Source organism: Eschrichtius robustus, chromosome 6 (assembly GCF_028021215.1).
Source record: "Eschrichtius robustus isolate mEscRob2 chromosome 6, mEscRob2.pri, whole genome shotgun sequence".
NCBI classification, from domain to species: domain Eukaryota; kingdom Metazoa; phylum Chordata; class Mammalia; order Artiodactyla; family Eschrichtiidae; genus Eschrichtius; species Eschrichtius robustus.
In genome coordinates, this window is record NC_090829.1 from 10798583 (window position 1) to 10812502 (window position 13920).

At 53.1% G+C, this 13920-nt stretch overlaps 1 protein-coding gene across 1 annotated transcript in view; it reads left to right on the forward strand.

Moving 5' to 3' along the window:
* RFTN1 (raftlin, lipid raft linker 1) overlaps window positions 1–13920 on the forward strand; it is a 199972-nt gene that overhangs the window by 134664 nt on the left and 51388 nt on the right. The window contains exons 5-6 of the mRNA XM_068545867.1: window positions 679–1024; window positions 9739–9942. Of these exons, the coding sequence (XP_068401968.1) occupies window positions 679–1024; window positions 9739–9942 (550 nt within the window). The remainder of the gene's footprint in view (window positions 1–678; window positions 1025–9738; window positions 9943–13920) is intronic.

Below are 13920 nucleotides of genomic sequence, written 5' to 3' on the forward strand. Positions count from 1 at the left end.
GGACTGGATGGTGGATGGAGAGTCATGGGTCGGCCCAAAGTGATGCCCGTGGGCCGGGTGTGTGGACTGATGTCCTCAGATGTCCCCTCTTGCGGGGCTGCGTGCTTCAGCTTTGGCGCGGTGCTGATTCTCCCCACCTCTGCCCTTCTCTGCCAAAACAATTGTTTCAGAGAGGAAGCTCTTTGGGTCATAAAATGTCATCTGGTAGTTAGTATATGGTTATATAGACGTATTGAGTTATATAGTAGCCTGATGAGCAGGAAGTAGGTGATTCATCAGAAAAAAAAAATAACAAGAAAATAAACTCTTACCAAAATGAACTTCCTCCTTCAGCCACTCTTTGTTCCAGCTCATTCTTTTAGAACCTTCTTCCAGCTTCTTAGAAAACAATTGCTAATCGGGACTAACACAGTGTTTCAAGGAGAGGCCGTTGCAGCCCTTCATAGCCAAATGCATTATTTTTCCATAGTTTAAAAAAAAAATAAGCCCCACACTCTCTGTCCCCAGCTGGGCCAGGGTTGGGGTGTGGGCGCTGCCTTGAGGACCCGGAGCCTTTGCCAGCTCGAGAGACTTCACGTTCAAACAGAAACACCCTCCAAGGCCTCCCTGAGGTATTTCGTTCCCCCTTTGCTGGAACATCCCATTCACTTGTTCCCCTTCATTCTGTTTGCCTCACAGATCCAGGAGGCTGCGAGTCGGGGCCTGAAATTCGTCGGGGTCATACCTCAGTACCACTGCCCTGAGCACTTGGCAGGTGGCAGCCCCCCAGCGGATGCCCGGGATGCGACAGAGCCTGGCAGGTGTGCGGCTACGGAGAACCTGGGGGCTGCCGACGCTCCGGTGGGAACGGACGGAAGCCCAGAGCCCGGCCAGGGCCCGAGAGGGGAGGCGCCCACCGCCCAGCAGCCCGGCTCGCCCTCGGGAGCCGGGGTTGGCACAGAATCCCCTCCACGCGGGGTGAGCGAGACTCTGGATGGACCGGATGGGGACCCGCTGGAAGGGCATGGAAAGCCACTCTCGGGAAGTAAGTATGTCAGCGCTGGGACTCTGACCCGCTGGGAGAGAGGCTGCTAGCTTGTCAGTAATCCCCTTGGCATTTTAGGAAAACAAATGGAACTAGAGTGTAGAGGGAGCAGTCCATCAAACAGGAGAAACTGTCAAGCAGTTTTCTGGGCCTCCTGACTGTTTCCTGCCTGAAGCTGTGACTTCCAGGGGTGCGGAGGGGAAGGGCGTGCGGGGCAGGGGGGCAGAACCACGTGACGTTGACTCGTAGTTGCTCCAAATTGTCACGTGTGAAGCAGATTCTAGAACGGGAGGTCGTTTCTCCCACACGCTCTTGCACTGCCCCTGAATTACCCCGTGTGAACACAGGAAGTGTGAACTTTGCTGGGCACCAGTGCAGAAAGCAGCCTCCACTTTTGGACCCCTTGTTTTGAATATCTGCCTAAAGAAGGAAATCAAGAAAGCCAGCTGAGGACAAATTGTGCAGGAAGCTGGTGATTCAGCTCACGCAGCTGTAAACAGCCAGATTTCAGGGAGTTGTATAGTTGACAGATCAGCACCGTGGAAAGAACACTGCCAAGGAGAGGCCACCAGTAAGCGACTCCTCTGAATCACATTGTAACGGCCGTCGGAGCACGCCCTTTAGGTTGGGGATTTCAAATAGCAACACAACAAGGATGATAATAGCCAACGTTTATTAATACTTCCTGTGAACCGGGCGCTGGGCCAGCAAGCTTTCCTATGACTATCTCTTCATTTTTCCTATGATGTGGGTGAGCTCTTGCATCATTGCCCATTTTACAGCTGAGTAAACTGAGGTTCAGAGAGTCCATCTGTTGCCCAGGCTGGAAATAGATCTGATGTGTGAGCCCAGGCCGGCTCTCTGCCTGGTCTTTCCTGTGTGACACTCAGACGGACGAACTGAGGCCTCTCAGGGCCTCTCTGAGGCCCTCAGTCTCCAGGGAGCTAAGTTTCTCTTCATTTCCCCGTGATTCCCTTTCGTCTTCCTTCTCCAGGAAATCTAGCCTCGAGCCATTTCCTGAGAGCCGGGCCCTCGTATGAGCTGCGTGGCCTCTTCTAGCCTTTGGGAGGTGACAAGTGACAAGACTGGCAGGAGGCGGCCACAGGTCTTACGAAGCCTTTCTCTTTAGGCCTTCCTGGATCATCTCCCTGGTTAATGTTACTATTTACGTACTAATTCTGGAAGTTAGCCTCTTAGAAATGACGAGGAACCATTTATACTTTGAGAATAGAAAAGAGGGTGAGGGGCTTCCCTGGCGGTCCAGTGGTTAAGACTCGGCGCTTCCGCTCCAGGGGGTGCGGGTTCGATCCCTGGTCGGGGAACTGAGATCCCGCAGGCCGCACGGTGCAGCCAGAGAAGAAAAGAGGGTGAAAGAGTTTTTCTTGTTATGTCAGTAGTTCCTGAAAAGAAAACTGTGAGCTGGTTAATTCTGGGGCTTGTTTGCAAACTTGACCTTGGAGGGGGAGTTGGCAGCAGCCTCAGTTCTGGGAGAGATTAGGACCGTTTCATGAAAGCCTTGATATGTGCTGAAGTGGAGGCTCATTTGTGGGACTTCTGCTCCCACAGAGTAGCTGAGAGCACGTTTGGATCCCGTGGGTGCCTCCCAAGGAACATCCCAGTCTTATTTCAGAATCCCCCATTTCTACATGGCTGTTGGGCTGAATCCCGAGAAGGAGGACCGGCCTCCTCGGAGCCCCTCTGTACCATCTCAGGCCCTGGGAGGGTGAGGGATCAGGGCATCACAGGCCACAGGAGAGAGGGCAGGGGGCACAGGGGTTAAGAACCAGACCTCTTGAGCAAGATACCCTCCTGTGCCTCAGCTCCTTACCCTGTAAAATAGGGAATAAAAAAAAAAGTTTCTTGTAGAAAGGTGAAAAGAGAGATGCATTTAAAGCACTCCTAAGTGGCGGTTCTTATGACTGGGGTACAGGCTCCGTCGTCCTGACCATGGCCCCCACCTCTGCGCAGAACCCTGCCTTGGAGAAAGGGGGCTCTTGATACTGAGGGTCCCGTCAGGAGTTTTCAGATATTCCTTGTTCCAGAATCCACTTTTCTCCAAGATTCCTTCCAGACTTCCTGCCTCCTGGGGTTGAGTTAACTGGGGAGACTTGTCCTGGGACCCTCCGCCCCAGGTCCGTCCTGCTGTCCTGTGACTGTTCCCTCCCTCACTCAGACACTCCCCCCCATCGCTGGGCACACAGAGACCACCCTCCCCCCCACCCCGTGATACCCCAAGTGTCTTGGCCTGCATCTCACTTCCTCAAGTCCCTGTTCTCTATGAGAAAATCGGCTCCTGCTGAGGAATAGCAGGTTAGGGTGTGTCTGGAAGTGGTCAGCCCAACAATGCATGAGAACTCCAGCTGTGAGGGGCTTATGGTACCACCCACCCCCCCCCAGTCTTGCTCGGGAGGCAGCTGTGTGTGTCTGTCGTCTGCTCGTGAGCCTGGCACTGATCTCTCTGCGCAGGAGGCCACAGGTCTCACTGTTACCCTTTATTTCTCTTTTGGTGGAATAAATGAATCTTTGGATCTTTTTCATCAGTCAGTGAACACACAGGGGTTACGCGTGCACAGACGTGGCCTTGCAGGGGACGGACAGACAAGTCATCATGGTGACAGCCCTCTGAGTGAACTGTTCTGAGCTCTTCCTATGTGTCTTGACTGTGCTTCACAACAGCTTTGTGACAGAAGATGCTTTTATTACACCTGTATCACAGATAAGGACAGTCGCCTGCGTGCCCTCATAGAGTTAAATGTTATCTCCTAGTCTGAGCATTAGTTGAGCATAGTTTCAGCCTCCCAGAAGGCCGGCCGGCTGTCCAGGGACCCTGTCCCCATTCACAGCCCTCACCTGACCCCAGCTTCTCTCCTAATCGTTTTCCGGGGAAGTCTTTCCTTTCCTTCCCTGGGAAGTCCTTGCACCATCACCCACCCCGTCCCCAACGCCCCCTCCCCGCTGCTCACTCAGCTTTCACCTCCCTTTCTCTCAGGGCCCCCTAAGGAGGGTGAAGTGTTTTTACTCCTCTTTCTGCCAGGTGGGCTTAAATAGGCAATCACAGCAAGACAATTAAAAAAAATCCAGAGGGAGCCTCCCTCCTTCCCCCTCCCTTTCCTCCTTTAATTTGTTTCCTTTATAGGAGCCTGGGGGAGTCGGTCAGGCAGAGGCTGCTCAGGGCTGCCAGGGAGCTCTCATCTGGAAACAGGGCAGGCCGCCCCTCCCCCTCCCCGCGGGCTGCAGGGACCACTCTGGTCCAGGGGTTCTGCTCCCCATGCCCACCTGGGTTTCTTCCTGCTCGTCCTGGGGAATTTCCTGTAGGTTTGATGTCAGGCCGTGCAGACATCACCTGAGCCTTGCTGCAGGCTGCTTCCCTTCTCACATCTAGCTTGCCCCGGCCTCCTGGTGAAACACAGAGCATCTGGGAAGAACGGGACCGCGTTCCCATGCCACGTTCTCCATGCATTTCTGTGCTGGGGGGCAGCTTCCTTCATTCACCGCAAACAGGCCAGTGAGGAAGGCCAGTGCACGGCAAGGTTAGGGAGGTGTCGCAGGACGGACCCCTTGCACTTCTCTCCCGGCCTCCAGCATTCCCATCTTGTCTCTGTCGCTGAAACTTGAGCAGGAGAAACAAGGAGGCCACACAGGTTCACGCAAAGTCAACTTGTTCTCACTGGCACCGAAATAATAATGCAAAATCTTCCAAGAGTTACCCTTCCTCCCTGCACCTACTCACTTAAAATGCCTACAGATGCAGCCAGGAACCTGAGCCAGGAATTGCAGTGTCCTTTTCTGGAGGGGGATTCTATTCAGCAGGCCTCCTTGGCAGGCAGCTTCTTCTGGGGGGATACTCCCTGGGCCTTGTCCTCCCCTCCTGGAGCCCCCAGAATAGTTCTACCCTGTGGTTCTGTCCCCCACCCCCAATCCGCCACCATCTTCCCGGCCTTTCACTCAGTCCATTAATAAATAGCTATTGAACACCTCCCTGGCCCACAAACACACACACACACACACACACACGTACACACACACATTACACACACAAGCGCGCGCACACACACACACGCGCACACACACACATCGTCATTGTCAGCTCCCGCTCTCCATGTGCCGATGAAATTAGCCTCTTGTTAGATTTGGGAAACAGCCCAGCATTGAGGGTTTGGAAGAGTCTTGGCTTTGCCACTTACCAGCTTGTGATTCTGGGGGATCCACTTGAGGCTTCTGGGCATAGAAGGGACACCGTTCCCCTGTGGAGGTTGGAGTTATGTGGGATGATGGCGGTGGTGATGGCCCTCATTAATACATTCCCGTCCTGTGGGCCGCTGACATCCTTACAAGTGGGCCCCGTGGATTGCTGTGCAGGCAGCGGGGCCCACACTTTGCCTGGCAAGCAGGCCTCCTCCCAGATGCAGGGATCTGGCCAGGCCTGAGGCCCTTCTGCCCTCTCTTCCTCCAGAGACAGCCACAGCCTCGCCTTCGCAATGACACCTTTCACCTTAGCTCCCCTGCCGTGACCTCAGCAGACCCGAGGTCCCACCCAGCCCGGCTCCCAGGCCAAGTCTGACGCCCACTTGTCCCATCCAACCCAGCCAACTTGCCAGCCTCCTTCTCCCAGTCTGGCCCTGGGAGCCCCATGCTTTCAGCCAGACTCTGAACCCTTTCTTTCCTGCAGCCTGGAGGTCCCCTGGGATGCCAGGACCCACCTGCTACCTGCAAGTTACCACCTCTCTGGGGCCGCAGCTGCAGACAGACTGCAGGCTTCCGTCCCGTGCCTAAGTCCCTACTGCCTGGCACCTGCCTCAGAACCGGGCATCTGCCTTCTTCCTCCTTGTTCCCGAGGAGCTTGGCAAGGCCTGAGTGGACCTGGCTGGCAGGCCGGCAGCGCCCAGCTGGCCCTGGCTCCAGGCCCACGTCCCCTCCTCCCCCTCCCCACCTAGCTCCTTGCCCTTGTCTGGCTCAGGTCAATCCAGCAGACACAGGTGTGGCACCTGCCGTGTTTTCTGGACTACCACATTTTCTGGATACAAAGGATCTAAATAACACAAGACAGCACCACCCCCACCCCCCACCCCACGTCAGGGGAACACAGCAAGACGAGACAGAAATAGAAGTGCAAGACAGAACAGCCTCGAAGCTCCTTGGGTGCCCTGCCAGGCCAGTCCTCCGGCCATTCTCAGAACATTCTCAGAAACAATGCCTTCCTCCTCCTTTGGGACTTTCTGTCCCATGTCTGGAAAAATCTTCCAGCTGGGGTCATGGCAGAGTCACAGAGCAGCTGAGAAAATGTAAGCAAACTTGGTCTTCTTTTTGGAATCCCTGGTGACTGCTCCTGTGAGGATATGTATTGGAGAGTCAGAATATTAAAACATCAAAGGGCATCGTTTGGGGACAGTTTTTCTTGGCTGGTTTCCATGTGAGTAGAAGGAGGATTGTGGCCAAGGAGGCAGCGGGACAGAGGAGTTTACTGAAGGCTTGGGCATCTGGAAGCAGGTTTCTTCCAGTACTTCATCGCAGGTGCTCGATTCCAACAGCCTTTCCTTTTCCTTCCTGAAAAATTTATTTCTGGCCCTGGCTTTGGTCCTCCTCCCTGGGGAGGATCCAGACGGAAAGCAGGGGGCGCTGTCAGCACCCCACCATCCACCTTCGTCTCCCCGCTCTGTCTCCCCCTGCCCTGCCCCCAAGGCTGCTCCTTCTCCTTCTGCCTTCCCTTTTTCTGTTTCATCACGCATGTGGGAAAGTTGTGGTTTTGTCTTGCCATGTGACTGGAGATCCTCCTGTGTGATCAAGTGTTGTCATGTATTTTTGGACTTGGGCCACGTCTGAGTTCCCCACTCATCCTCCCGTGCAGAGGCTGTGATTTCTTTTTCTTTCTGTCGATAATTCGTATGCATTTGTGCTTGACCGTAGCAGACCATGGGGAGTGGTGCTCTGGCCCACCTTGGGGTCACCTGAGGACAGCTTTCCTAGCCTCTGCCTGCAGCTGTTCTCTGGAATGGGCAGATGTCCCAGGGAATTAATGCCTCAGGAGTGGCCTCCATCCCTGAGGACAAATGCCCGGCTTCCTGGCCCCTCATAGAGCAATGTGGGGTGTGCGTATATGGTGTCTCAGGTCCCCAGGTGCCGTGACAGTCCCGCTCATCAATGCAGCCTTCCTTGGCTTTCAGCTCTTCTCTGTTTCTCGTCCCTGCTCTCTCGCTCTGTTTCCTGGGATTACTCCCCAAATGAACGACTTGCACCCAAAAGCTTACAGGGTCTGCTTTTGAAGAAATTGAAATGAAGTCAAGGACTCGCTAAAGCATGACTTACCCTCTTGCCTTTAGTAGCTGCAGGTCTTATTTGAAACACTGGCACCTTGGACTGGAAAACGCCCAATCACTTCCTGTCCCACCCCCCAGCTCTAATCCGTTGCTTGATTTCCCTCCTTTACAAACCTTCTGTGCTGTCTGCATGACTCCATTCCTAAAGTGTGTATCTGAAAGTCACGAAATAGTCTAGGGATTGCTAGCTCCATATACCAAGACCTAATTTCTCCTGCGAAAGCACTTACTGGCTGGATTGTAGATGGCTTCCTGAGTCAGGTAAGCGGACCCAGAAAGGTAATTTGGGCTGGGGACGATGAACAGGCCAGCGATGGTTGTTGAAGACCCAGGTGGCCGTTTGTGAAGATGGGGACCCCTCCTTCCTAATTGGCTCTACCCCATGGATAGCTTGAAATGGCCTCCCTGTCGGCTTCACCGTTGCTGACGACAAAGTCTGTGGCCCAGCATTGCTCCCGGGAGGTCTCTGCTGGTGCTTGCTCAGATGGGGCTGTGGAAAGCCTTCCTTTGTCCCAGAATACAGTCGCCCTGTGAGATAATTTGAGGTGCTACGTGGATGGACATTTTTGGTGCGAACGTGCCTCATCATTCGCTCCTGTTTACGGCAAATGGTAGCGGTTTCCCTTATGGTCGTGAAGCAGAGTTTCCTGTTTAAGTGCACTTATTTAGATAAAGCAGAGTGAGTCCATTTTAAAAAGTAATGTATTCGGATACGGGAAGAATTGTGAAATACTGAAATATGGGATGCAGTGTCCCAGAATGTGAGTCTAGGCGAGGTATCTCCTGCAGGGAGCGTGGATGTCCTTTGTCCTTTTTGCTAATGTCAACCATTGTTTACGACCTTTAAAATATTTCTGTGGAAGAAGGGTGGGGATTTTCTTATTATCCAATTAGATATTTTTGGAAACCAAAGCATATTCCTGACTAGCCCGTGTAAGCAAAGCTTTTTAAGCTGGGTGAACTCTGATTGCTTGACTAAATGAGTAACACCAAAATAGACCTCCAGACTTCGATTGAAATTCCAGGTATTTGCTTCCGGAAGCTGACACTGCTCACTCACGGCCAGTAGCGTGTGTGGCAGGAGGGCGAGGGTCAGCTGCCGGGTGTAGTGAGTATTGATTTTTAAAGAACTGAGCTATAAATGAAGGCACGGGAAGCAGCGCCTCACTCTCAGGGCCCGCTTGGCTATTTGAGCGACCTACCACTCCAGGCAGGAACCTGCACTTACTGGAACATATTTATTTTTACATATCAATGATGTATTTTTGATGTACTTGATTAAGTGTTATGAGTCTGGCCCCAGGAAACACCACTGCAGTTTATAAATAGTCAGTTCAGGGATGAACAAGGTTCCAGGAATTACAGCAGTATTTTTGTCTTGATGTGCCTCTGTGCATTTACTTTTTTTTTTAAGACCAGCTCTCGCCCCAAAATATGTCTGCTTTTTCTTCTAAAACACACCTTTGTATGAATTTCTAGAAATGTCTACTATGTCCTTCTCTCAAACACCTAACCGTACAAATGAATCCCAGCTATTCATCATATGCCAGATTCAAAACCTAAGTCCTGTCGACTAAAAAATGCACAACACGAGAGTTGCTAGTTAGTTTTATTTGGGGCAAAATGAGGACTCTAGCCTGGGAGACAGCGTCTCAGATAGCTCTGGAAACTGCTCCAGAGAGGTGGGGAGAAGGGCAGTGTTACACATGATGTTAGTGAACGGGGGACGTGCACTGGAGCACACATGTTGGCAGAGGCTGGCTGCCAGTCACGAGGAACAGGTGTCACTGTTAATTATTTCAGTGCTTTTCTAGATACGAGGAGATGCAAGAATTGGGCTCATAATGTCTTCTCCTGAAACATCTGACCATCTAAGGGCTTGATCTGCCAGTTTTTCTCAGAGCACAGAGGGCCTCCTTCCTGATCTCCACCCTGAACGCCTTCCAGGGTGCGTTGAGGTCGGTGGCTGCAGTGGCTAGTGACCTCATTCTTGTAGAGGCAGATGGCAAGTGCCAGTTTTTGTTGGCAGTCACCTCAGGGCTCAACCTTTGAGGTCCATGTCACTTTTAAGGCACCCTAACTTACTGCTTAGAATTGGGTTTTTTTTTTTTTAAATTAAAAGAAATTTTTTTTGGCCGCACCACATGGCACGTGGGATCTTAGTTCCCCGGCCAGGGGTCAAACCCGCGCCCCCTGCAGTGGAAGCACGGAGTCTTAACCACTGGACCACCAGGGAAGTCCCTGGAATCAGGTTTTATTGTTAGGTAACAGTGCCACCTAACAGAACTTTGGCCTTTGATATCGTTTCTTCAGGCTCCTGAGAGATCCCGTCAGGCCCAGTGAGGCAGTATGTCACCGTTTGACCTCTCCTCTCCCTACTCTCTTTACAAATCCCAACAGAAATGGAGATTTTCGCCCTTTTCAACAAACCGAAGAGCCATCAGAAGTGCCGGCAATACTATCCTGTCACCATTCCCCTCCGGGTCTCCAGGAACGGCCAGACGGTGAGCAGTTTGGATGCCAACTGGCTGGAGCACATGAGCGACCACTTCCGGAAGGGCGGCGTCCTGGTCAACTCGGTCTTCTCCCTCGGCTTGGTCAACGGTAGGGAAGGCACAGCCCACCCCTCGGGGGGCCCTTCTGAACCCTGCTGCCTACTCTCGTCCTCTCAGCCCGTCTTCAGAGCCTGCCCTGTTCAGAAAGCTCTGCAGCGGATCAACATGCTGCGTGTGATTTCTGAGTAACACATCTGGAAGAATCTTCCATAAAGCTCACCACCCATGTTCTCCCAACCCCTGCAGGAGTCAGCCAGGTCTATTCTAACATGACAGAGAAGGGGGAGCAATTCTGTTTCATTGATGGTGGCCTCGATCTAGGTTGCTTTTCAAAACTTTTGAGAAGATTTTTCCCAGGGTTTGTTAATTACCCCCTAGGATCATGCCACTCCAAAAGTGCAAATTGTTTGTAGACACCATTACAGTTTGAAGTAACAATAGCAGCACCTTGGAATTAACTGCAGAGAAGTGAATTGGTTTCTGTAAGCTCCATGGGGATACATGCTGCTCCTGGGTCTCTCGGCACCCAGTGGCCCTGCCAGTAATGGGTTCTCTCTGGGGGGTTGCTGCATGGGTAGCACTATTAGTGTCAGCTTTTCTAAGGCAGAGAGGAAGTTTGCCCGAAGTGGGGAGACGTGTCACAGGCAAAGAAAGGGTTTTCAAGTTAACATGAAGGCAAGTTGGGTTGCTAGGGGCGTCGAAACCGGGAGACAATGTGGGGAGTAGGGCCAACCTGCCAGCATGTGTGGACGCTGAGGGCTGCCAGTCAGCAGGACCCGGAAGTCAGTGAAACGTAAAGTAACACCAAATCCGATGATCCCAGCAAAACGTGGCAGGGGGCACTGACAGCCCTGCGTCTTGGTTGTTGAGCAGTTTTCTCTCTAAAAATTAGCAGCGTCAGGAACAGGGTTTGGATGCTATATTACTTGCGACCCTTGACATGCTAGCAAACATCCTTGGAAGAGACATCAGTCTTCATTCTGAATGTACATACATGAAATCATCCAAAACCTTAGAACATTGTACAGTACAAGTCCCTTGTCCCTATCTTAGTAGCGATACCTAATGTTAATATGTTCATATAGTAGCAGCAGGCATTGTACGGTATCGTGGGCCATGACTGTTTGTGGATGGGTGAAGGACATAAGAAAGATGACGGGCGGTCTGGTAGAACTCACTGTGTCGACGGGGCTGTTCTGTATGTGTGCCGTCCAGTATGGTAGCCACCAGCCATCGGTGGCCACTGACCACTGGAGATGTGGTAAGTACGACTGAGGAGCTTAATTTTTGTTTTATTTAATTTTCATTAATTTAAATATCAATAGCCACGTGCAGCTCATAGCTAGTGTGTTGGACAGTGCAGTTCTAGAGTATATTTTCATTAATACAACTAAGGAAGAGTCAGTTCCATTCCCTGACGGCAAGGTCAGTAAACTCCCCCTGCTCCAGGAGGCCTTCCCTGGGTGCCTGCAGAGTTCCTGGAAGCCAGGGGTCGTCCTGGCCTATTGAAGATGCACCACCCAGCACCAGGGTGTGTTCTAGGGGCAGATGTTTACAGCCCTCGTCATTAGCATTAGGGGGGGGGCAGGGAGGAACCCTCCGCCCCCTGCTTCCTGCAGGGACACCCTGTCGCCCATCTTCGGGTGTGGCAACAGCAGCTCCTTTTACCTCCTCTTGGGCCCAGAGGGGCTCTCTGTGACTGTGCATATCTCCCTGGGAAACTGATGTTAGTTGCACTAACATCTTAAAGATAGGTAGGGAGGCGCTGGACATGGCAGCCGCCGAGGCAGCCACGGGTCATGTCCCCACCTTGGGAGAACTGGGGTTTCAAAGGGGAAGCTTTCTCTCTTGCCTGCGCGTGTCAGAGGCGAGCTGAGCCCCAAGGGAGGACACCTTGAACTTGAAAGTTCACGCTGCCGTTCGTTGTCTGTCTAGCCATTCTGCCTTTGGCCACCAAGGCTCCGTTACCACCTCCACTCCTCCCCCCACCCTGTTCTCCGACCTTGAGTCCAAAAACACAGATAATGTATACAGTCTTGCTTCAGATTTGACTAGAGTGTTGGAAATGCTGTTATAGCCTCCCTTGGCTTTAAGCTGCATGAAATCCAGCCTTCCTGCCTTGAAGACAGCACATGAAATTTTCCCTGGCAAGTGCAGCCGAGCAGCCTGCGCTGAGCCTGTGACGTCTCCGCAGCAGGGCTGCCCACACGTCGGGCTCTACCGTAGCTGCACATCCCTCCTGGTGACGGCTGCAAAATTCTCAGAACAAAATGCATCTGAACCCACTCAAAATGCAAACACGATTTCACCCTGACGTTTCTGATAAGAGGGAGCGTGTGACCTGGGAGAAGGGCTTACTGGGTTAGCGCGTTTCTGCTCTAGGAAAGCCCAGGCTTTCCGCTGGCCAGGGAGGAAACATGCATATGTTCTTTTCCCAGAATTTAAAAAAAGAAAAAAAAAAGCAAGCTAATCATCAGTATAAAAAGAACCTATTTCTAGTAGGATAATTAGTGTCCTTCCAAATAAACCTGGCAGAGCTAGGAGCACATCTTTAAGCTGTTTGACATCTGGAAAAGCATCAGTCTTCTTAACTAGACATTTGTGCTTCTGAATATTTTCCACAGGGTCATAAAATGCATGAGAACTTTGTCGCATAAACAAGGTGATGTTTAGCCCGAAGAATCCAGTTAAGACTCCATCTTCTGTTTCCGAGTCTTTACCTCCCAGGACATGGAAAGGCTTGTACCATCCTCGAGTTGGGCTTCTGCTTGTGGCCTCCTGGGCTTCTTTCCTGAGAATGCCCAGGTGTCCTGGGCTGGGCAGGCTGTGGCCTTGGGGTCTGGTAAACTTCAGGCATAGGTGAAAGGGCAGCAGAGTGATGGTAGCACGCCCCTAGCGGCTCCTGTGTGCTGGTCCTCGGCCAAGCAGCTCACACAGCAACTCATCTGATCCCCAAGGCTGAGTGAGGTGGGTTCTGTCGTTACGTCTGTGGAGACCGAGACACAGAGCACTGAAGTCATTGCCACGGTGCCCAGCTGCTAAGTAGCAAGAAAGCGGGTGGAAGAAAGAAGGGTGTGCGTGGGGAAAAGGGACTCGAGGAGAGGAAAGAGGTGGCCTCCTGGCAAGAGGTTGAGGCCCCCGGCTGGGCCCCTGGGGAGGGGAGAGCTGAAAGTCACCCTTAGGGAAGTAGCAGGACCTGGTGGCAGCCAGCAGCGTGGACGAGCCCAGGGGATGCTCAGACAGCAGGGCGGATGGACGCACGGAAACACTGCAGCCAGTGAGACAAAGGCCAGAATCTACGCTTCCCAAGGGTGGGAAAGGCCGGGCAGGGAGACCCTCTGCTGAGCTGGCTGCTGCTGAGCACTCGGGTGGGTGCCAGGAGTCTGGGGTAAGGGCGAGGCGGAGCTGGCTGCCCACCTTCTGAAGCTTGTTTTCCCACCAAGGGCTTCCAGGCCTGCAGGGTCCCTGCTGCCATCACTGGCCACCACCAGCTGTCCTTGCCCTGCTCTCACCCCACTTGTCCCCCTGGCCCCGTCCTTGCTCTGCATCCCTCTTGGTCTACCCTTTGCCCTCCCCTCCTTTCCCCACCTTGCTCTGCCCTTGGCCTTGCCCTTGGCCCTGTCCTTGGCCCTGTCCTAGCCCTCCCCCTCCCTCTCCCTGCCCCCTGGCCCTCCCCCTCCCTCTCCCTGCCCCCTGGCCCTCCCCCTCCCTCTCCCTGCCCCCTGGCCCTCCCCCTCCCTCTCCCTGCCCCCTGGCCCTCCCCCCCATCCCCTGGCCCTCCCCCTCCCTCTCCCTGCCCCCTGGCCCTCACCCTCCCCTTGCCCCACCCTCACCCTCTCCTAGCCGGGCAGTCCTTCCGCCTCTGGCAGCATCATCTCTATTCAGCCCATGTTCACAGGTCTTCCATTGTTTCCGAAATGTCCTTTGCAGCAAGTAGTGCAAACCAGAATCCAGTCCAGCAACAGGCACTGCATACGGTGACCACGCCCTTACTGCTCCTTTACCTGGAAGAGTCGTTCTTCATGAC